Genomic DNA, 21428 nt, shown 5'->3' on the forward strand with positions numbered 1-21428 from the left:
CTGGATCCAACCCATTAATACAGTACAAAAAAATGGTCTAAACCATCATTTTAAGAATCACGGTCCACTTTAAAAGAGGGTATGGTAAGGCTCAAAACAGCCCTGTAATCATTTAACTGTGAATCAATACAAAGACCAAGTTAAACATGTTGCAAAATTATCTGTACAACTCTCTGAAAAGCAAGTGTGTTTATGCATATACTTATATGTGTGCGTATATGTTTTCGTTTGTAAACTTTCATATGTATCAAACATGCTACACATGGGGTTCAGAAAATGCTGCTTTTTCTGAATTCACATAAATATGTGCAAGTTTTTAATAGGATATACAGTGTTTGAACATTTCTACTGTATTTATGCATTATCTGTCTGCATTGTATTCTGTGCCATCTTTCTTCCTCCATATCTGGAAATTTCAGAGAGACATTACATTTGTCTTCAAGAAAAGATTCAGAAGGGGCAGACATGTATGTCTGTGGTATGAAAACCATGAAGAGGCTGTGGGCCCTTAAAGGTTGACAATGTTTTATTACTAAGGCGTGAGCTTTCAGGGGCTAAATCCACTTCGTCAGATGCAGGAATAGATCGAAACAAGATGGGAAAGTCAGTTATAGGCAGGTAGAAACATTCCATTTCAATTTAAAGGAAGTGAACTGCAAGATGGAAGTTGGACTCTACACACTGTAAGGACTAAGCCGTTCAGACAATCTGTTCAAGCCAAGTTCCAAGGTGTTAAACTTAACAATGAATGTCAACTCTGAGGTCTCACACTGAATTCTGTTTCTAAAATTTTTGGATGGCTTTTAAAGGGGATTGGATAAATTCCTGGAGAAGTTTATCAATGGCCACTAGTCCTGATGGATATGTGATACCTCCAGTATCAGAGGCAGTAAGTTCATTCACACCAGCTGCTGGGGAACATGAGCTGTTGCACCCGTGTCCTGCTTGTAGGTTCCTGGTCGACAGCTGTTTGGCCACTGTGTGAACAGTGCTGGACTAAATGGGCCCTTAGTCAGATCCAGCATGGGTCTTCTTACGTTCTTCAGTTTCTTTGTTGCAAGACAGACACTTTGAGATGGGTACTGTAATTTTAGAAATGCCTGCTTTAGATCCTGTAGGTGTGAGTTTCTGCCAGAGGAATAGGAACAAATACAGTTGTATTGCAGGAGTTGGCTGTAGATGATAGATCATGTGGAGTGTTCCTGGGGTGGGGGATTTCAACCTTCCAGGTCATTTGGAAACAGACCTCCAAATGTCTGTCTTGAAGTTTAACACTTGGAACTTGGCTTGAACAGATCGTCTGAATGGCTTCATCATTTCGCTGTGTAGAGACCAATATTTTCTTTCTATCTGCCTCTGACAGACTTTCCCATCTTGCATCTATATATTCCTGTATCTGACAAAATGGGTTTAGCCCATGAAAGCTCATGCCTTAGTAATAAAACACTGTTAGTCTTTAAGGGGGCACAGTCTCTTCATTGCCTTAAAAAAAAAAAGGAAATCCAGAATGTATGGTGGTATAACATGTGTACATATAACAGTAATAGGGAGCACATGAAATACAGATATGGATTACAGAAGGCTGGATAAGCAAGGTGTTTGCATGTCTGTCCTCTATGCTAGCTATTCTGTCTCGTTAACGTAGATATGTGTCCATGTTCTACAAATATTACCTTTAGATTGGTGTTGGCAAAAAGGCTGAAGCTGTAGCCACAGTTGTTCACGCAGTTGACCAAGCACGCATTAGAGAGCCAAGGGAGCCAGATTATGCCGAAGAAGCGTATTCTGAACAGGCTGCTTTGGAATATGGATATAAAGAGCATGCAATAGCAAGGCGTACGGTTGAGTTACCGCCAGAACATCATATTGTCACCAAAGCTGTGAAAACCAAGGAGGTTCATGTTCCTCCTGAAACACACATTACAGCTGCTGAAAAAATGGCCGTATCAACACAGGTTAGGCTCAAGTTTAACCATGCGGTCATTTCCAATGGCTGTTGAACATCTTTGGGTTGTTGTTTTTTCCTACTTGGCAAGCCGCATCAAATTCTCAACAAACATTTTATTGGTTAATATAGATTAAAAGGACTGCAGAAACTTCAGTCGAAAAATCAGTCCATGTGGAACACACCCGTCCCCGTACAGCAAGCCCTCATTTTACAGTTTCAAAAGTTTCTGTTCCCAAACCAGATCATACTTATGAGGTAAGAAGAGGAGGAAGGGTGTGCCAGGCAAAATGCCTCTTGTTCTTTGAAATGTCCAGTTCATTGTCTTCTCTATATAGTATGCAAAGAAGCCCAAGAACATAGGGGAGAGGGAGTTTTATGGATCCTGGCCACAGGCCATAGCTCATCCTCCTCTTCTAATAATGAAATACTACTGAGGAAGACGTGGCACTATTTGTGGTGGAAGGAATCCAAGAGTGTCTGTCTGCCAGTGGAACAGCATCCCTCAGCGGTTGGATTCCCTCTCCCCACTGCAGGCCTCTGCACTTCCCGCAATCTGCTTCAGAGGGTTGGGGGACCCTCCAGAGCATTTTTTTCTTTTGGTGGAAGTGCAGGAAGATGCATGAGGAGGGAGAGGAATGGAAAGTCCCATTGATTCTGCCATATGTTATTGGGCTGGTCTCTATTAAGTGGATTATATCAATGCGAATATATCTGCATAAGCAATTTGGAAGATTACCCGAGAATGTCCATTTGTATTGATCAAGCAAGAGTATATATTTTTTTAAAAAAATTCTTGTCCAGAAAGGAACAAGAAGAAGAGGGTAGGAAGGGAAACAAATGCTGGATAAAATGCGATATGCCTGGCATACTCCTTTCTTCTCTTGAAGGGCAGAAAATTCTCTGTAAATGCTCACCCCATGCATTAATCAAATAATTCATAAAACAATAGCATTTCTTCATTCTTCAGTAATCCTGCTGCATACTAAATCGGTTTAGGCATTAACATACGATACATACATAATCCAAACTATATCATATGCCCCAGTTAGAATGACAATGCTTTTGCACTACTTTAATCTTACTTTCCCCCGTGGTTCTAGTTGAAATTTAATTGTCTCTTTCACAGGTCTCGTCATCTAACGATCCCATCTAATCCATTTTTAGAATACAGATTTGTGATATCTCTTCATCTTTTCATTAAAAATGCACCTTTTTAACCCTCAAATACATGTAATTAATGCAAAGTATGTTATGGCAAATACCTTCATTTTATTTCCCCAAAAAAATATTGTTAAACAAAACAAAAACCAGATAAACAAATGAGTATTGTCTGTCTGTTTTGCCTAATACAATGATTTGGCCTTTTAACTCAGTCTGCTTTTACATTGTGAGTTTGCATATTTACCATGATATCATGATAATATTTGAATTTCTACCTAAAAAACCCTAAAGATCATGTGATCCTTATGAGACTTGTTGCTGCTTAACAGCAAATAGGGGGTACAAAAGGGTTACCTAGAACATTTATTAAACTTTAAAGTGCCAGAAGACTTTATGTTGTTTTTGCAGAAAAAACTCAATTTTTGAATATTGCAGAATAATCTCAAATGTTAATTTAAATAATATCAAATTATTATATCATGATTTTTTTTCATTATTTAGAAAATTAAAGAAGCATTTAAAAATGCTCATCGTAAGAGCCTTGCTAATTGATGATAGAAAAAGAATAGACTGGTTTTTATCGTTCCCAGACTAATAATGACAATAAAGAAGCGGTATTGCTCTCTCCCAGTTTTACATGTATTTGCCTGGCTAATATATAGTGCATTTTTTGTTTCCTTTTAACGTAGCAAAGTGGTAACTCTCTTTCTCTTGGGTTGGTCAGGTTTCAATAGCAGGATCTGCTATAGCTACTCTGCAAAAGGAGTTGTCAGCAACTTCTGTTCCAAAGATCACCAAACCCGTGAGGCCTCCTCTTGCAAAGTCACCCGAACCCCGAGTGATCCCACAGCAAGTCGCCTCGCCACAGTTTCCTTTTGTAGAGACAGCGGCCGACACCTATCAGAGGCATTATGGTGCTGAAATGAGAAGGGAAATAGGTGTGACCGTGACAGGTGGTCTGTTGCGGGAACAAGAACGCATTGAATTAATGCAAGAAGGCGAGCCACAGGTTTGTCATTACCACATTCTAGTCCTCCTGATTTGCCTTCAGAGTAACCCAGCGTGTTTACACCTTTCCTTCATTACCAGCCTCTTTCCCCCTTTTAAAATACCCCTCTTTCCCAACTGACTTTCGTGTACCATCTGTTGTGACTTTTTACCTAACATCTTAAGATCCTAACATCACTTTGTCTTAGCAAGCAGTGGAGAGGAACGGGCAAGGAACCATTGTCTTACCACCATTCTCACGCATGTTGCTGTTTCCTTTCTCAACTTTGGGTGAAAACTACTAACTCTACTTTAAACCCCCCTAGGTGATTGAAGTTGCTAGAGTTCCTGAACCAGCAGAGGTTCCTGCCACACCCCCTTCCATAGTAACAGTAAGTAACAGATTTTTTCTAATACAGTTCTTTGTACTTTCCATAAATTTGCTTGTTAGTATCCTAGCAATCAAAATATAATGCAGCTCTGGTGCCATCTAGTGTAAGTAGTCAGTAGGTGAATGAAAAGCAAAACCCTAAGCTTTCGCAACCAGGCATTTAAATACCAATCATATACTCATTCATCAACACCAGAGCCAGATGTGTCACGCACATGAAATTGATCTATATGATCAGTGTATGAAACAGATCTGCAGTATATAGAGAGCTGCATATGGAACTGATACATGCAAAGTTTCCCCCATTCAATTCAATGGAAGATGCAGACCCAAAGCATGGAGGAATGCATGGATGGATTTATATTCCTTTCATTGAAATGAATGGTGGAGGTAGTTCATGCCAAGCCCTGTGTATACATTGGGGATTAATTGATTGGTTGTGGTGTCTTATGTCTTATTGAAATGTGCCATATTGAAGTAATAGGATTTATCTGTGTTTTCAGGGCAGGAGAAGGGCTGGAATGCATGTATCACAACATATCTCTCTCAGGGCTCATCTACACCAAGCAGGATATCCCACTATGAAAGCGGTATATAAAAGGCATGAGCCACACCTCTGCTTTATAGCGGTATTGAAGTGCACTGACAACTGTTGGGACCCATTGACACATGCCATATACCACTTTCATAACACTTTCATAGTGTTATATCCTGCTTGGTGTATATGTGTCCTGGGCCCCAACAGTTGTCAGTGCACTTCAGTTCCACTATAAAGCAGTAGTGTACATCCTGCAGTGCACTTCAATACCTCTATAAAGCATTAGTGTGGCACCTGCCTTTTATATACCGCTTCCATAGTGGAAAATCCCGCTTGGTGTACATAAGCCCCAAGTCTCTCTCTCTCTCCAACATTTTTTTTACAATTGCCTTGTAACAAATATACACTGGATCACAAGGAGCAGGAAAAGTCTGATCATAAAAATTATGAGAATCTGCCCATATTATGATGGTCTTTGGTTTATCATAATTGTAGGGATGAAAGGTCCCTGAAATGTTAATTGAATCAAGATGTACCACTCTCAAAGCCTCTTTGACATGATTCACAATATCAACAGAAGAATACAATGACAATAAAGCACAGGCAGAAAGCATCACGAAATTGAGTTGAACCAATGCTGTGAATCTACATGACCAATCATGAATGCTTATATGGGAGACTGAAGATGTGAATACGGAACACCTGTTCTGTATTAAAGATTGAATTAATCTAGCCAAGCAGAGAGAAGAAAACTTCACAATGTCAGTTAGGTAAACTAAATACTGAGAGTGCAACTACGACTGGACCTTGGGGCCAAAGTCCTGGCTGCCTGAGTTCTACACACACACACACACACACACATACCCGCTAAATGACCACCCAGAGAGTGGCAGGCAACAAGGCGCATCAGAAGCAAACTCCTTTTTATCCCTGGAGCCATGATGGTGCTGTAATTTAAGGGAGCTTAAAATAAAAAACTGCACATGCTCAGAGTATTTTTCCCCCAATCAAAGTTGGCAAACATTTGGGTTGCTGTTGTTCTAACTTATTAGGGATGTAGAAGTAGTTGCAAAGCATCGAATGGCAAGGAAAGAGAAATATTAGTTGCGTGCTTCACAAGTGAACATATGTGGTCATCTACGGGACCACCCACAAGAGTCCAGGATCTAAAATTACCTAGCTGCACTACTGGGTCAAATATTGTATAGCTGTGCAAATCCTGGGTTGGATCCAGAACTACAGGTGTGGATGTGGGCTGGCTGATATGAACACACTGAATGTTTGTTTGTTTGTGTATCTGTCTGTGTTATTTAGGTACTGAAAGATATGACTGTTATGGAGGGAGAATCCGTCACCCTGGAATGCCGCATTTCTGCATATCCAGCTCCAACTATAGCATGGTACAGAGAAGACTACCACATTGAGAGTTCCATAGATTTTCAGATTACCTTTGTGGCAGGAGTCGCTCGCCTTGTGATTCGAGAAGCTTTTGCAGAAGACAGCGGAAGATTTACTTGCACGGCTACCAATCAGGCCGGAAGTGTCAGCACTTCATGCCACCTCATCGTGCAAGGCAAGTACAGAAAGTAATAACGGGGGATACTTAATTTTGGGATATATATGGGGGGGTTGCCCCTCCCTGTGTTGTCACCACCTGTGGGGAATATGCTCCTTTACTAGACAATGCCATCTATGGAGTTTCTTATTTCCAGGAAATACTTATATTTCAGGGCCTAAGGAATTCCTTGCCGCTACAACTCAGGGTTCCCCAAAACTACCCTTTTCAGTTTCCAACAATACTTTGTGAATACTTTAAACCTGGTAGCCTGGTATAAGAGGCTTAGGTGTGAGATGGGCAGCAACACTAAAGGCAAGATGAACTACAAGTGAATCTATTAAAGGGATATTTTGTGCATAAGAGAATACTTGCACTTACTTTGGGGTTTTCAAAAGACTTCTTAAGGACTCAAGAGACCCTGTTGCTAATACAATCTTCTAAAGATTTCTTTTACCTCAGGCCAAATTCTCTAAACCTCCACCCCCCCACCAAATACACTCACAACCACTAGCCGTCAGGTGAGCAACACAGCAATGAGAACATATTATCTAGGTATCTTAGGTAGATAGCTGGGGAAACTGTGCAGAAGCAATCAGGATATTTTTCCATGGTGGCCCCTGAGATCATTGATCCTGTCACCAGGACCCCAAACTAAAGAAAGCCTGGTCAAAAATGCCCATACTTCTGTCTCCTAGCTCAAACATGGGTAATTGTTCCACTGCCCCATTCTGGAATAGCAGCTATCTAGAGTCTTTGACCAGGGTGGCATGCCTTTAAATCTCACTTAGCCACAAAACTCAATGAGTTGCTACAGTTAGAACAATGATCTGAAATCATGGTTTGATCCTGATTTGGACTAACCATATTTTTGAAACAACAACAACCCAGTTTCTGATATTTGGACATAATGAGTATAGCTGGAAGAAGAAACAAGCAAGCCCAAAATTCACACTTGCTTGTTGATGTTTTTTTGCCATCCCCAGTGATTTTTCATGTAACATCTGTGCCAATTCTTCATCATGGAAAGTATTTTGATGTCAGTATTCTTATTTTATTTTTTGTAATAGTCTCGGAGGAGTTTGAGAGCAAAGAAGCTATTTCTACAAAAGTGGTCACAGAAGAAAAACGGTAATCATTTTTTTAAACGGCTTGAATTCTGATGACTCCTTTCATGCTTTTCGCCTAATGGATCACTGCATTTACCTTTACTTTTCTTGTGATTGCTCTTCTAGCTATGTGGAGTCCAAAGATGTAGTGATGGCTGAAATCACAGCTGCTGCAGAAGAAGTGTCTGGAGAAGCTGCAGCTCCTTTCTTCATAAGAAAACCAATTGTACAGAAGTTAATTGAAGGTGGAAGTGTCATTTTTGAGTGCCAGGTTGGGGGCAACCCAAAGCCACATGTTTACTGGAAGAAAGCTGGGCTTCCTCTTACTACAGGCTACAGGTGCAATATGACTTTTAGGGTTGTATATAATGTCTACCTGGTGCGAGAATTCAACACATTTACTATAGACTGCAGCTCAAATGGTGCAAGATATAATTGCTGGCTTGCCAGGAGATTGAACATGAAACTGGATATTTATTTTATTTATTTATTTATTTAAAACATTTGTATCCTGCCCTATATCACTAGGATCCCAGGGTGGCATACAGATAAAAACATACAATATAAAACAATAAATATACACAGCTAAAAACAAAGTATGAATCAAGTTAAAACCAGTATATAATTTAAAAGCAATTAAAACAATTGAAACTGTTTAAACAATGTGCAAACTTGGTGAATTTAACCATTAAAGGCTTTGTTAAAAAGCCATATTTTCACTTGGCGCCTGAATAAAATCAGCGTTGGTGCCAATCGGGCCTCCAAGGGGAGGGCATTCCACAGTCAGGGTGCCACAACAGAGAAAGCCCTCTCCCATGTCCCACCATAGTGTATGTGTTTGTTGTGTATATCTCACAAAATACTGTAATATAAGTTCAATGTCTCAGACCCAACCCAAATTTTCAGGAAAAGTACACGGACTGCACTATTTCAGAATGCAGGGTGAGGGATCGTATATTAGAATGGTCTCCCACATCAAAAACGTGCTGTGTGTATAGTCGGTCAGAGAACAGTCTGGGAGGGAGCCTTCTTCACATGTTAGCTTTCCACATGCAGGGAGCCTTGGATATGAGGGAATGTGTGGCGTTCTTTTGCCATTCTGAAGGGGTGTGGTTTGGGGAGAGAGCCCAATCATTTTGCAGCTTGAAGCGGAGCACCCGCTTCCCGTGACAAGGCCAACACTTTGACAAATCTTGCTGTATCATTCAGGCATCACTTTCTACCCTCAACTATCCCCCTAAAAAATGGATATTGTCTCTTTTTGTTTGTATTTTATGATTTTTATGGTTTTAAATTTGTATATTTCTTTTTAATGTTCACTGTTTTTAACTTTTGTAAACCACCCAGAGAGCTTCTGCTATGGGGCGGTATATAAATGTAAATAATAATAATAATAATAATAATAATAATAATAATTAATAATTCCATCACCTGAAGCATCCTGTATCACCTTGCTGCAGGGTGGGGCCATGTCCCTGAGCACAGTACCACTTGTTTTTCCTGAACCACGTTGAAGTGTCTCTCAGCATAGATTTTAGGCCTCCATGATTCATTCAGTAATTCATGTCTTTGTAGTTCCTCCATCTTATGAGAGCTTCTTTCTTTCTTTCTTTCTTTCTTTCTTTCTTTCTTTCTTTCTTTCTTTCTTTCTTTTAATGTCTCCGAAGATACAAAGTGCTTCATAAAAAAGAAACTGGGGAATGCAGACTTGAAATTTCTATGACTTTTGCTGATGATGCCGGAGAATACACCATTGTTGTTCGTAACAAACACGGGGAAGTTTCTGCATCAGCTTCCTTATTAGAAGAAGGTATGTGCCTAGAGAATTGTGGTCAATGGATTAAAAACAAAATCAGTAAGGAAAGGAGGGCTAGTAAACGTTGTCAGTATTTAAGAGTTGACAAAGTCATGAACATACAGTTTTACTGACTGGATTAACATGTAAGAAAGGTTCAAGAGTTTCCTATACACTGTATAAGATTTTTTTTTTAAATCACCTATGGATCTTCCCCCATCCTGGTGCCCTTCAGATGTTTTGAATGATAAAACTCCCAGGATTCTTTTATGCTGTCTGGAACTGATGAAAGTTGGGAGCTGTCTTCACTGTGTTGGGTTGGCACCACCTCCCTCTGCAACCCCTACTTTCCCTCTCCTGGGGCGGTGTCAAGTAATCCCGACACCGAGGAGGGAGTGCAGGGTTTCTGGGTGGCCATACAGGTACTGGAGCAGCCCTCATGCCCTCTTCCTGGTGGAAGGCGACCAATCACTGGCTGCCTTCCACAAGGCACTGCCCCAAGGTTGACCCCAGATTGGCCATGGAGCAATGTCAGATGATGGATGTCACTCTGTTTGAAAAGGTAAATCCCTGAATTTCAAATTGCAGCATTGTGGCAAAGCCCTGTGGTGGCTGCAAGGCTACACCTGCATCATCTAATTGATGCAGCGCAGATCTGCTGTCACCATGGGGCTTTCCCCACATGTAGACAACTCCTACAATGTCTTTTCTACAGGATGCTGTAAATCAGCTGTTTATCCACTGTATCTACTTTTGGTTTCATCACAGAATTGAGATCCAAGCACTGCACGAGAAGCATTTCCTTTCCTGCTTTTCTGCTACATAACCTCTAGGTGGTATAGTGGAATGGTGTAAATACACAAGAGAAAATCGCACGTTCTTTCACTTTTCACAATAAAATGCTACATTTTCCTGTTCTAAAAAAAATCCACTTGCTGAAACTTCTGGTTAGACACAGAAGCGAACCTGGAAGGTCACAATGTCATCTACAGAACCCTGAAATAACTATGTGGAGGGATTGAGGAGTGCACAGTAAATGTAGAAAGGCGCTAAGTCCCAAACATCTGGAGGGCGTCAGGTTGAGGAAGGCTGTTATAAGTTATAGCTGAATATGGCAATGAAGGTTAACATAGAGGTAACTGGAAGGATGGTGTTGCCTAATGCTGTCCAATTCACAGCTGAGTCCCAATAAACCACTTGGAAACCACTGTTTTATAAAAAGGGATTCTAATTATAGTGCAAATATGAATAGAGGGTAGAATTATTGTACCCATCTTAGAGCACAGGAGTGAGCCATTTATGACGCTTTCCCCTATCAAATTAGATCTATCACTCAGAGGTCGCACATAGGCAGCTAGCAGTTTACTAGAACTAGTATTATTATTATTATTATTATTATTATTATTATTATTATTATTATTATTATCTTCAGCTGCTTATGAGGTCTACCTAAAATCTCAACAAGAAATATATCAAACTCAAGTGACCGCATACGTACAAGAACCCAAAGTGGCTGTGGTAGCCCCGCCAACTTTGTATGCTGACTACGAAAAAGAATATGAAAAAGAACAAGCTCTAATTAGGAAGAAAATGGCAAAAGATACCGTGATAGTCAGGACTTTTGCAGAAGAACAGGTAAGTCGCTTATAATTAATCACTTTTAATTTCAAACAAGACATGTCAGTTTCATTTTCCTCTTTCCTTTGCTTCATTAGCTGTCCTAAAACTTGAAATACAGCTGTCATTAAATCAACTGAACGTTTTGTTTTTATGATAGGAGTTCCACATTTCTTCCTTTGAAGAAAGACTTATCAAAGAAATTGAATACAGAATTATTAAAACCACCCTTGAAGAGCTCCTTGAAGAAGATGGAGAAGAAATGGTGGTTGACATATCTGATTCTGAAACAGTTGAATCAGGATTTGAACTGAGGTTAAAGAATTACAGAATCCTTGAAGGAAGTGGAGTGACCTTCCATTGCAAAATGACTGGATATCCTTTGCCTAAGGTATATACCTTACAATAGAAGAAAAGAGTGGCTTGTATGCTATTTTAGTGCTACTTAGAGTAGACCCATTGAAATGAATGGGACTTAAGTTAGACTAAAATTGGATACAATCCAGTATGCTGTTTGCATCTCTCTTTATTTAAATTCTGTTCACATAAGAGCCACATCTATCTCTCTAAAATTATTTCGAGGCACTTCTTTTATCTTCCTGAATTTAATATGCAAAACCAATTTGCAAGAGACATACATCTGAAGTTTGTCGTCAAACCACGATTTCTTGGAATCTTGTATATAGTAGCCAGTTGAAAAGTTATAACTGGGGAGTGATGGGACACTTTTAAAGGAGTTTTATTTATAGGTTTCATTTTGTGCATCGTCTTATGCATTGTAAAAAAAGGCCATAGCTAGATGGGGCTTTATCCCAGGGCGAGCCCCAGGATAGTCCCTGATGCACAGGGGATCAGGGAGGTATGATCCCTCCCTTGCCCTGGGATCTCGCCCTCCCCTTTGGCCCCGGTTTTTCCACGGTCCAGGCTGAGCCTGAGACCGGGCAACGTGTGGCCCGTTGCCGTGGGTTGATCCGGCTCCGTGTGATTCCTCGTGTGGAGCCGGGAGCTGCGCCCATCTGGGATAGGGTAGGGGGAGCAGGGAAAATCATTTAATTTTTTTTAAAAAAAACCTTACCTTTTGAGCACGAGCGTTCGTGCACAGCTGTTCCTTTAAAAATAAAAAATGACAGGCGCAATGCCTCTCATGCTGAGGTCGTCGTGCGTCGCATGTAAACGGAGGAGGGATCTCGCATTAAACACAATGCGAGATCTTCCCTCCTCTGTCGCGGAATAAAAGGTAGGTCTAGCTAAGGCCAAAGAAAAAGGAAAGAGCACATCTCCACAACTTTTCATGCTACCAAACCAATTAAAACCGTGTGAACCTCAACAGAGCATTCAGTGGGGAATTCCAAGTTATTTATATGGAACAACATCCTCATTCTCACAGTCACATGGTTTTGTTATTTTTTGTTTTTGTAATGCAGATTGCATGGTACAAGGATGGGAAGCGCATCAAGCATGGAGACCACTACCACATGGAGGTTCTACAAGACGGCAGAGCCAGTCTGCGCCTGCCTGTGGTCTTGCCTGAAGACGAAGGCATTTATACCGTCTTTGCCAGTAACGTGAGAGGAAATGCCATATGCTCTGCAAAATTATATGTTGAACCTGTTGGACCAACTGGGTCTCCAGGTTATATCCCATCACCTGAAATGATTAGAAGATATCGGTAAGAATAAGGCAGAGCCCTGTATTACTTATTACTGGGTTCTTGTAGCGGTCTTCTCACAAGTGTGCATTTTAGTGGTGTGCAGAAGAGCAAATGGTCAAAACCACATCTAGATGGCCCTGATTCCTCTTAATGTTTTTCAGCTCCTACCTTCTTCAACTATCTTAAGGAGCCACCCACCCTATGCCAGTGTGGTGTAGTGGCTAAAGTGTTGGACTGGGAGTCGGGAGATCTGGGTACTAGTCCCCACATGGCCATGGAAACCCACTGGGTCACTTTGGGCCAGTCACAGACTCTCAGCCCAACCTACCTCACAGAGTTGTTGTGAGGATAAAATGGAGAGGAGGAAGATTATGTATGCCGCTTTGGGTTCCTTGGAGGAAAAAAGGCGGGATATAAATGCAATAAATAAATAAATACCACATACCACATGTGCTCTTAACTCTTGGTTATCTAGTAGGCAAGTGGAAGAACCAGGCAAAATTTGTATTAAATGCCTCAGGAGCAGAAATTATTCTTAGAACAATGAGCATAATTAGTATACATAGAATGAGCATAATTCTGGGTACTGAATTTGGTGGGGAAAGGTCCAGAACACTAGCTCTAAAACTCTAGTTTCCAATACAGTTTTGCACAATTTAATTATTCGGATATTATATCCTGCTGTTGCTTTCAGTGACAGGAGTGACTATATTTTCATCACATTGACTGGTATCATGTTGAAATATTTCAGTATCATGTGTGAAACATCCACACATCACAGTACAGGGTGATTGTGGAATATATCATCTTCTTTTGAGTTAATCTGGCTCATTATTTAAATATTCTTTTAACGAGGTAGGCTCTAGTCCATGAAAGTTTAGGCCAGAATAAAAATGCAATCCTATGCACGTTTAGACAGAAACAAGCCCTACAACTCTCAGCATCCTCCTGCTGGCTGGGGAATGTGGTGTATTGTTGGAATTTTGTTCTGTCTAAACGTGCATAGGCTTGCTCACTTAGAAGTAATTCTCCTTCACACCTAAGTCCACATATAATTATATGGATTCTACTGGATCACTAGTTAACACAATTAAATAACTCTAGCTGAGAGTTTTAGTTTTTTTTTTTTCCTGTCTCAACATACATAGGATTGAATCCTAAATGGTGTCACAAGACTCCTTGTTGTTTAATTATAGTTGATCTTCAAGTAAGTGGGCGTTCTCTCTGTGTTGCTACATTTTAGGCGCCATTGCCCACCTGTGATTTGATAGGCTGGTATATTACCTTTTCAGGTCTCTTTCTCCTCGATCCCCGAGCCGTTCACCTGCACGCAGCTCGCCTTCACGCTCTCCTGCACGCAGGCTGGAAGAGACGGATGAGGCACAGCTGGAGAGATTGTACAAGCCGGTGTTTGTCTTGAAGCCGACATCCTTTCATTGTGCAGAAGGGCAGACGGCAAGGTTTGACCTCAAAGTTGTGGGCCGACCGATGCCAGAAACATACTGGTTTCACAATGGTATGAAAGCTCACCTCTCATCATGTAGCTCTCTGTAAAATCATAGGTTCACAGCAAGGAAAATAGTGCTCAGTCTAAAATAATATCTATATTTATTTCCATAGGTCAACAAGTCCTTAATGATTATACACATAAAATAGTGATAAAGGAAGACGGCACACAGTCGCTGATTATTATTCCAGCTACTCCTGCCGATTCTGGAGAATGGGTTGTAATTGCTCAAAACAGAGCAGGCAAAACATCCATCGCAATGACCCTGACTGTGGAAGGTATTTATTCAGCCTTTTGGGGAGATGGGCCATTGATTTAAATGATCTGCCTCAATGTATTCCTCTGACAACCTGCTATCTTGTCCTTTTTAGCTAGGGAACACTTAGTGACACCGCTGTTCGTTGAAAAACTGAAGAATATGTCTGTCAAGGAGGGAGACAATCTGAAAATGAATGTAAAGGCCAAGGGTAACCCTAATCCTGACATTGTGTGGCTAAAGAACAGTGACATCATCGTACCCCATAAATACCCAAATATAAAGTAAGCCTTATTTATTTATTTATTTATTTATGTTGTTGTTAAATATACAATTAACCTGTTCCGTTTGTAATGGAGTGAAATCAATGTATATTTTTCTCAATATATTATCTATATATTTATGCATAGATAATACACATATGTATATACACACAGAAGTAGATACTCAGTGCCGTATGTGACACCTGCATTGCAGCCAAAGTGCAACTGAATCAATTAAAACTAGCAATTAGGATCTTGAGGGTGCTGGTAATTTCCTTAGCAGGATTTTATGTAAAATGAAACCAAATTCTCCAGCAGTGTTTGTGAAGCTTTTTCCAATCTTTGGCCTTGCGGTTTACCATTACATAATTATTTCATTGATTTAAAAAGCCCTATAAAGAGCAGGTCTTTACTTTCCATATGCTGTATTTCAGGATTGAGGGAACCAAAGGAGAAGCTGCCCTGAAAATTGACTCGACTACCAGACATGATGCTGCGTGGTATACCGCAACTGCCATTAATAAAGCCGGACGTGACACTACAAGGTGTAAAGTGAACGTTGAAGTTGAGTTCACTGAACCTGAACCGGAAAGGAGATTAATCATTCCCAAGGGGACATACAGAGCAAAAGAAATTGCAGCTCCGGAACTGGAACCTCTCCACTTGCGTTATGGTCAAGAGCAGTGGGAGGAAGGTGACCTCTATGACAAGGAAAAACAACAAAAGCCATTTTTCAAGAAGAAACTCACTTCCTTAAGGCTCAAGCGCTTTGGGCCAGCCCATTTTGAATGTAGACTTACGCCCATTGGTGACCCCACCATGGTAGTGGAGTGGCTACATGACGGCAAGCCGTTGCAGGCAGCCAACCGACTTAGAATGATTAATGAATTTGGATATTGCAGCCTTGACTATGATGTCTCGTATCCCAGAGATAGTGGAGTGATTACATGCAGGGCTACAAATAAATATGGCACTGACCACACATCGGCAACACTCATTGTTAAGGATGAGAAAAGCCTTGTTGAAGAATCTCAGCTGCCCGAAGGCAGGATGGGACTGCAGCGCATTGAAGAACTGGAACGGATGGCCCATGAAGGGGCTCTTCATGGAGTTACAGAAGATCAAAAAGTAAAACAAAAGCCAGAAATAGTTTTGTTTCCTGAGCCTGCAAGAGTCCTTGAAGGTGAAATTGCACGATTCCGCTGCCGGGTGACTGGTTACCCCCTGCCCAAAGTCAATTGGTATCTCAATGGCCAACTCATTCGTAAAAGCAAAAGGTTTAGGCTTCGGTATGATGGAATCTATTACCTGGACATTGTGGACTGCAAATCATATGATACAGGTGAAGTAAAAGTAACTGCAGAAAACCCTGAAGGCTCAACCGAACACAAGGTGATAATTGAGATTCAGCAGCGGGAAGATTTCAGATCAGTTCTTCGCCGGGCACCTGAGCCTAAGCACGAAGCTCCGACGACAGAGCCCGGAAGACTTTTGTTTGACGTTCAAAAGGTTGACAAACCAGTTGAGAAAACTACCAAAGAGGTGGTGAAGCTCAAAAGGGCAGAAAAAGTCAGCCATGAGAAGGTGACAGAAGAATCCGAAGAACTTCGCAGTAAATTCAAACGCAGAACTGAGGAGGGCTATTATGAAGCCATTACTGCTGTGGAGCTTAAATCACGTAAGAAGGATGAGTCCTACGAAGAGCTGCTTAAGAAAACGAAAGATGAACTTCTTCATTGGACCAAAGACTTAACGGAGGAAGAGAAGAAAGCCCTTATGGAGGAAGGCAAAATCACTATTCCAACCATCAAGCCAGAGAAGATTCAACTCAGTCCAAGCATGGAGGCTCCAAAGATATTGGAACGTATACAAAGCCAGACCATTGGCCAAGGAAGTGATGCCCATTTCCGTGTCCGTGTAGTGGGCAAACCGGACCCAGAATGCCAGTGGTTCAAAAACGGTGTGCAGATTGAGAGGTCGGATCGCATCTATTGGTTCTGGCCAGAAGATAATGTTTGTGAATTGGTCATCAGAGATGTAACAGCAGAGGACTCTGCCAGCATCATGGTGAAAGCTGTTAACATAGCCGGAGAAACCTCGAGCCATGCTTTCTTACTAGTACAAGGTAATGTGTATACCTCTTGTTCGTTTTTAAGTGGCATGTGTTTTTTATGCTGTGACACTCAAACCATAGCAATGTCTCCCCATTCTTAAATCTCCTTCCATTTTCTTCGCAGCCAAGCAGCATATCACATTTACGCAGGAGCTACAAGATGTCACTGCTAAGGAGAAAGATTCAATGGCAACCTTTGAATGTGAAACCTCCGAACCCTTTGTCAAAGTGCAGTGGTACAAGGATGGTGTGGAGATTTCTTCTGGAGACAAATACAGAACGCATTCAGACAGGAAGGGTCACTTCCTTTCAGTGCTAATGATTGACAAGTCTGATGAGGAGGATTACAGCTGTGCCCTGGTGGAAGATGAATCTGTGAAAACTACAGCTAAACTAATTGTCGAAGGTGAGGACAAGAGTTACTTTAGCATACAGTATTCCTACATGCCCTTGTTTCTGTTTATTTGTGTAGAAATGAAACACGGCCAGTGCTTTATAATGAATAGCTCCCTGTTCAGTTTTCCCACACCATGCCATTCTGAGTTTCCCTTAATAGCCAACTCAAAAAATCATTCTAATGAATCCAAGGAGCTGTGATTTTCTGAGTGATTGCTGAGCACTGGAAACAGTTGTCTAATAGTCTTGAAGGTTTGGGATGATATAGTGAACTGACTTCTAGATAAGTGATGGAGTAATCAAATGACCCTTCTGATATATGGGTTCAACCAAATAACCAAAATTACCAACCCTCTGTAAACAACTACAACACCATGACTGTCAATCTGTATGTACATCTGACTCTCTTTATGAATGAGAGAGAGACGAATCTTGACAAATGTGGTTAACGCATTCTTGACGAATGTGGTTAATGCCTGGGCACGGTAATGGACTGGATGAGGGCTAACAAACTGAGACTCAATCCAGACAAGACGGAGGTACTGTTAGCGGGTGGTTCATCTGTCCGGCGAGGTCATGTTTGCCCTGTCCTGGACGGGGTTGCACTCCCCCTGAAGGATCAGGTCTGTAGTTTGGGGGTGCTCTTGGATCCAGAACTGTCACTTGAGGCACAGGTGAACTCAGTGGCAAAGAGCACCTTTTATCAGCTTAGGTTGATATACCAACTACGCCCTTATCTGGACAGAGATAGCCTAGCTACAGTTATCCATACTCTGATAACCTCTCGCTTGGATTACTGCAATGCGTTATACATGGGGCTGCCTTTGAAAACGGTCCGGAAACTTCAACTGGTACAAAACAGGGCAGCGCGGTTACTAACAGGGACTGGCCGATGAGACCACATCATGCCAGTCCTTTTCCAGCTTCATTGGCTGCCAGTCCAGGTCCGGGCCCGATTCAAAGTGCTGGTATTAACATTTAAAGTCCTAAACGGCTTGGGGCCAGGCTATCAGAAGGAACGCCTCCTCCCATATGTACCTGTCCGGACCCAAAGGTCATCCTCAGGGGTCCTTCTCTGCGAGCCCCTGCCAAAAGAAGTGAGGCAGGTGGCTACCAGGAGGATGGCCTTCTCTGCTGTGGCACCCCGGCTGTGGAATGAGCTCCCTAAGGAGGTTCGCTTGGCACCTACATTATATGCTTTTAGACGCCAGGTGAAGACCTTTTTATTCTCCCAGCATTTTAACAGTCTATAAATAAATTTTAACTTGGTGTTTTAAATTTGTAATTTTGCATTGCTGCTGTATTTATCTGGTTGAGCTTTTATATTGTATTTTATATAATGGTTTTATACTGTTGTTTTACACTTTGGTTTTAATTTTTGTGAACCGCCCAGAGAGATCCGGCTATTGGGCAGTATAGAAATGTAATAAATAAATAACGCAGTCTATGTGGCTGCTCCTATGACATTGGGGTGTATGAAAAGGACCTCATCCATGTGGTTCCTCTTACAGCTGGTTAAGCATGAATTGCAAGTGATGTTCAGCCCCTTTGGAAATGCATTGCTTGAGTAGGATGCTAGACATGCTGTTAGGGGAACCATGGGGACATGGGCATGGCCCTGGACCAGCACAGAACCAGCTCTGGCAGCAGCAGGTGTTCTAGTCATAGTATATGTAACATGGGTTTCAGATAAAGTACAGTTTGGCTAGAAGAGGTGTTATTCTGAGTCCAGGGGGAAGGAGGAAGACTTCAGTATATTTATATGTGTATCTGTATTCATTATCATTGTAAGCATATTGAGTGCTCATTTCTACATTTTGAAAGTATGTAGAAGCTCCTCCTGCCAATTCCATTGCGCAAGTGGGATTCGCCACTTGCAGAAGAGAGATTTAACACTCCCTATAGGAAGCCCCCAAACAAGCAGAAACACTCTGCATCAGTAGAGTTTGGGGGAGCTCAACTGACCTGCCCCATTACAAAAATGAGCAGTCAGCGTGTTTCTGCTTGCTTCTGGAAGCACTAAATCCCTGTTGCACAAGTAGTGGATCTTGCTTGTGCAACAGAATCAGCAGGGGTGTAGGCTAGCACCTCTCTGGATACTGGTGGAAAGATTTTAAATTGGGCTATACTTTTTGATCCAGTCTCTAATGAACATTTTTGGAATTTTCATAACCAATGTAATCGCTTACTGAGATGATTGTTTTTGGATGCAGGTGCTATTATTGAGTTTATTAAAGAACTGGAGGATATTGAAGTCCCAGAATCCTTCTCAGGAGAACTGGAATGTGAGATTTCACCTGAAGATATGGAAGGAAAATGGTATCATAACGATGTTGAACTCACACCCAGTAATAAATATGTCATATCCTCACGCCGAGGTCGCCAAATCCTCACAATTAAGGACGTTGCCAAAGAAGACCAAGGAGAATATAGCTTTGTAGCAGATGGAAAAAAGACCTCCTGTAAACTGAAGATGAAGCGTAAGTCATTCGACCAAAGCAGTCTCTGCCTTCCATAAATTTCATAGCCAATGCTCCTTAGCATGATTATTAATTTGATATTTCTTTTATTTCATATTCCATAGCACGACCTGTCACTGTCCTTCAAGGTCTTGCTGATCAGAAGGTCTGTGAAGGTGATATTGTTCAACTTGAAGTGAAGCTTTCCCAAGAAAATGTTGAAGGGGTCTGGATGAAGGATGGTGTTGAAATTCAACCAAGTGATCGGGTCCACATTGTGATAGACAAGCAGTCTCATATGTTGTTAGTTGAAGATGTAACAAAAGAAGACAGCGGCGCATACTCCTTTAACATCCCTAGCCTGCTTCTTTCAACTACTGGTCGTGTCACTGTCTATAGTAAGTGCTTGTCCATTGGAAGTCATACAGCAAAAAGCATAATTAACTTGCATGAAATTTGGTGAAAGCCGTTAGTGTATTTCACTTTTTAAAAAGGATAAATTCACTGAGTGTAGTTCTGTTTACAGCTATCAGCAGTATGATGGCTATGTATGTATAGACAATGTTAATCTAACTTAAGTTTCATTTATTTCAATGTGTCTACTCTAACATTGGATACAATCCAGAATAGCTCTGAATAGTAACAGCAGCAAGGGATAGCCTATAATGCTCTCCTGATGAACATCCAGGGACATCTGGGCATCTGTTGTTTGAAACATTATACTAGACTAGGATCTTGGTCTCATCTTCAGACATTCTTACATACTTAAGTGAAATATTTATAGAAGAAATTAATGGATGCTTTTAATGGAAACTTTTTTAAGATGTTTATTTTCTGTGATTTGCAGGTGTGGATATAGTAATACCTCTAAAAGATGTTCATGCAGTTGAGGGCACAAAAGCCATCCTTGAATGCAAAATTTCAGTTCCGGATGTATCTTCATCCAAATGGTACCTAAATGATGAGCAGATAAAGCCTGATGACCGTGTCCAAACAGTCTCCAAAGGTGCTAAACAACGACTTGTGTTTACGAGGACACACGCATCAGATGAAGGACACTGTAAACTGGCTGTTGGCAAAGTTGAAACTAGCTGCAATCTCACAATTGAAAGTAAGTATTCTTCAAATATACTGGCATTACTAAAATACATTCTCCTCATGTAACAAAGTGATAATGATAATTTAATTCTAACAATGCACTTTTTAAAAAACAAACAGAAATCCAGATTATTAAAGGACTTCATGATATCACCTGCACTGAAACGCAGAATGTAACCTTTGAAGTTGAGCTGTCCCATGCCGGGATTGATGTTGTGTGGCATTTCAAAGACCAGGAACTCAAAGCCAGCCCCAAATACAAAATAGAGGCACATGGCACAATATATAAATTGACAGTAGTGAACATGATGAAGGACGATGAAGGGGAGTACACATTCTATGCTGGGGAGAAGAAGACATCTGGAAGGCTGGTTGTAGCAGGTAAATTGATCAGACTGTGCTACTGTGTTGACTTTTCTTTAAGGTAAAATGTCCCCATGGTTTACATGTTTGTCAGTCCACTACATAATTCCTTCCATGACTATGAATAGAGTCTTGCAAAAAATGTTGGGGAGGGGGCTGAAGGAAAGTGATACTAGGATGGTCTCTACCTCCTTCTTCAACACTACTCCAATTTCTCTGAA

General features: G+C 41.1%; 1 protein-coding gene across 1 annotated transcript in view; it reads left to right on the forward strand.

Annotated features, from left to right (window-relative positions):
* Nucleotides 1–21428, forward strand: part of TTN (titin) — a 304366-nt gene that overhangs the window by 25727 nt on the left and 257211 nt on the right. The window contains exons 9-28 of the mRNA XM_063116312.1: nt 1680–1955; nt 2078–2203; nt 3834–4118; nt 4423–4488; nt 6340–6598; nt 7651–7711; nt 7816–8028; nt 9357–9499; nt 10917–11119; nt 11262–11492; nt 12526–12770; nt 14045–14268; nt 14373–14537; nt 14631–14799; nt 15213–16903; nt 17016–17297; nt 19501–19767; nt 19872–20144; nt 20594–20857; nt 20965–21225. Of these exons, the coding sequence (XP_062972382.1) occupies nt 1680–1955; nt 2078–2203; nt 3834–4118; nt 4423–4488; nt 6340–6598; nt 7651–7711; nt 7816–8028; nt 9357–9499; nt 10917–11119; nt 11262–11492; nt 12526–12770; nt 14045–14268; nt 14373–14537; nt 14631–14799; nt 15213–16903; nt 17016–17297; nt 19501–19767; nt 19872–20144; nt 20594–20857; nt 20965–21225 (5704 nt within the window). The remainder of the gene's footprint in view (nt 1–1679; nt 1956–2077; nt 2204–3833; nt 4119–4422; nt 4489–6339; nt 6599–7650; nt 7712–7815; nt 8029–9356; nt 9500–10916; nt 11120–11261; nt 11493–12525; nt 12771–14044; nt 14269–14372; nt 14538–14630; nt 14800–15212; nt 16904–17015; nt 17298–19500; nt 19768–19871; nt 20145–20593; nt 20858–20964; nt 21226–21428) is intronic.

Source organism: Elgaria multicarinata, chromosome 2 (assembly GCF_023053635.1).
Source record: "Elgaria multicarinata webbii isolate HBS135686 ecotype San Diego chromosome 2, rElgMul1.1.pri, whole genome shotgun sequence".
Classification (NCBI taxonomy): domain Eukaryota; kingdom Metazoa; phylum Chordata; class Lepidosauria; order Squamata; family Anguidae; genus Elgaria; species Elgaria multicarinata.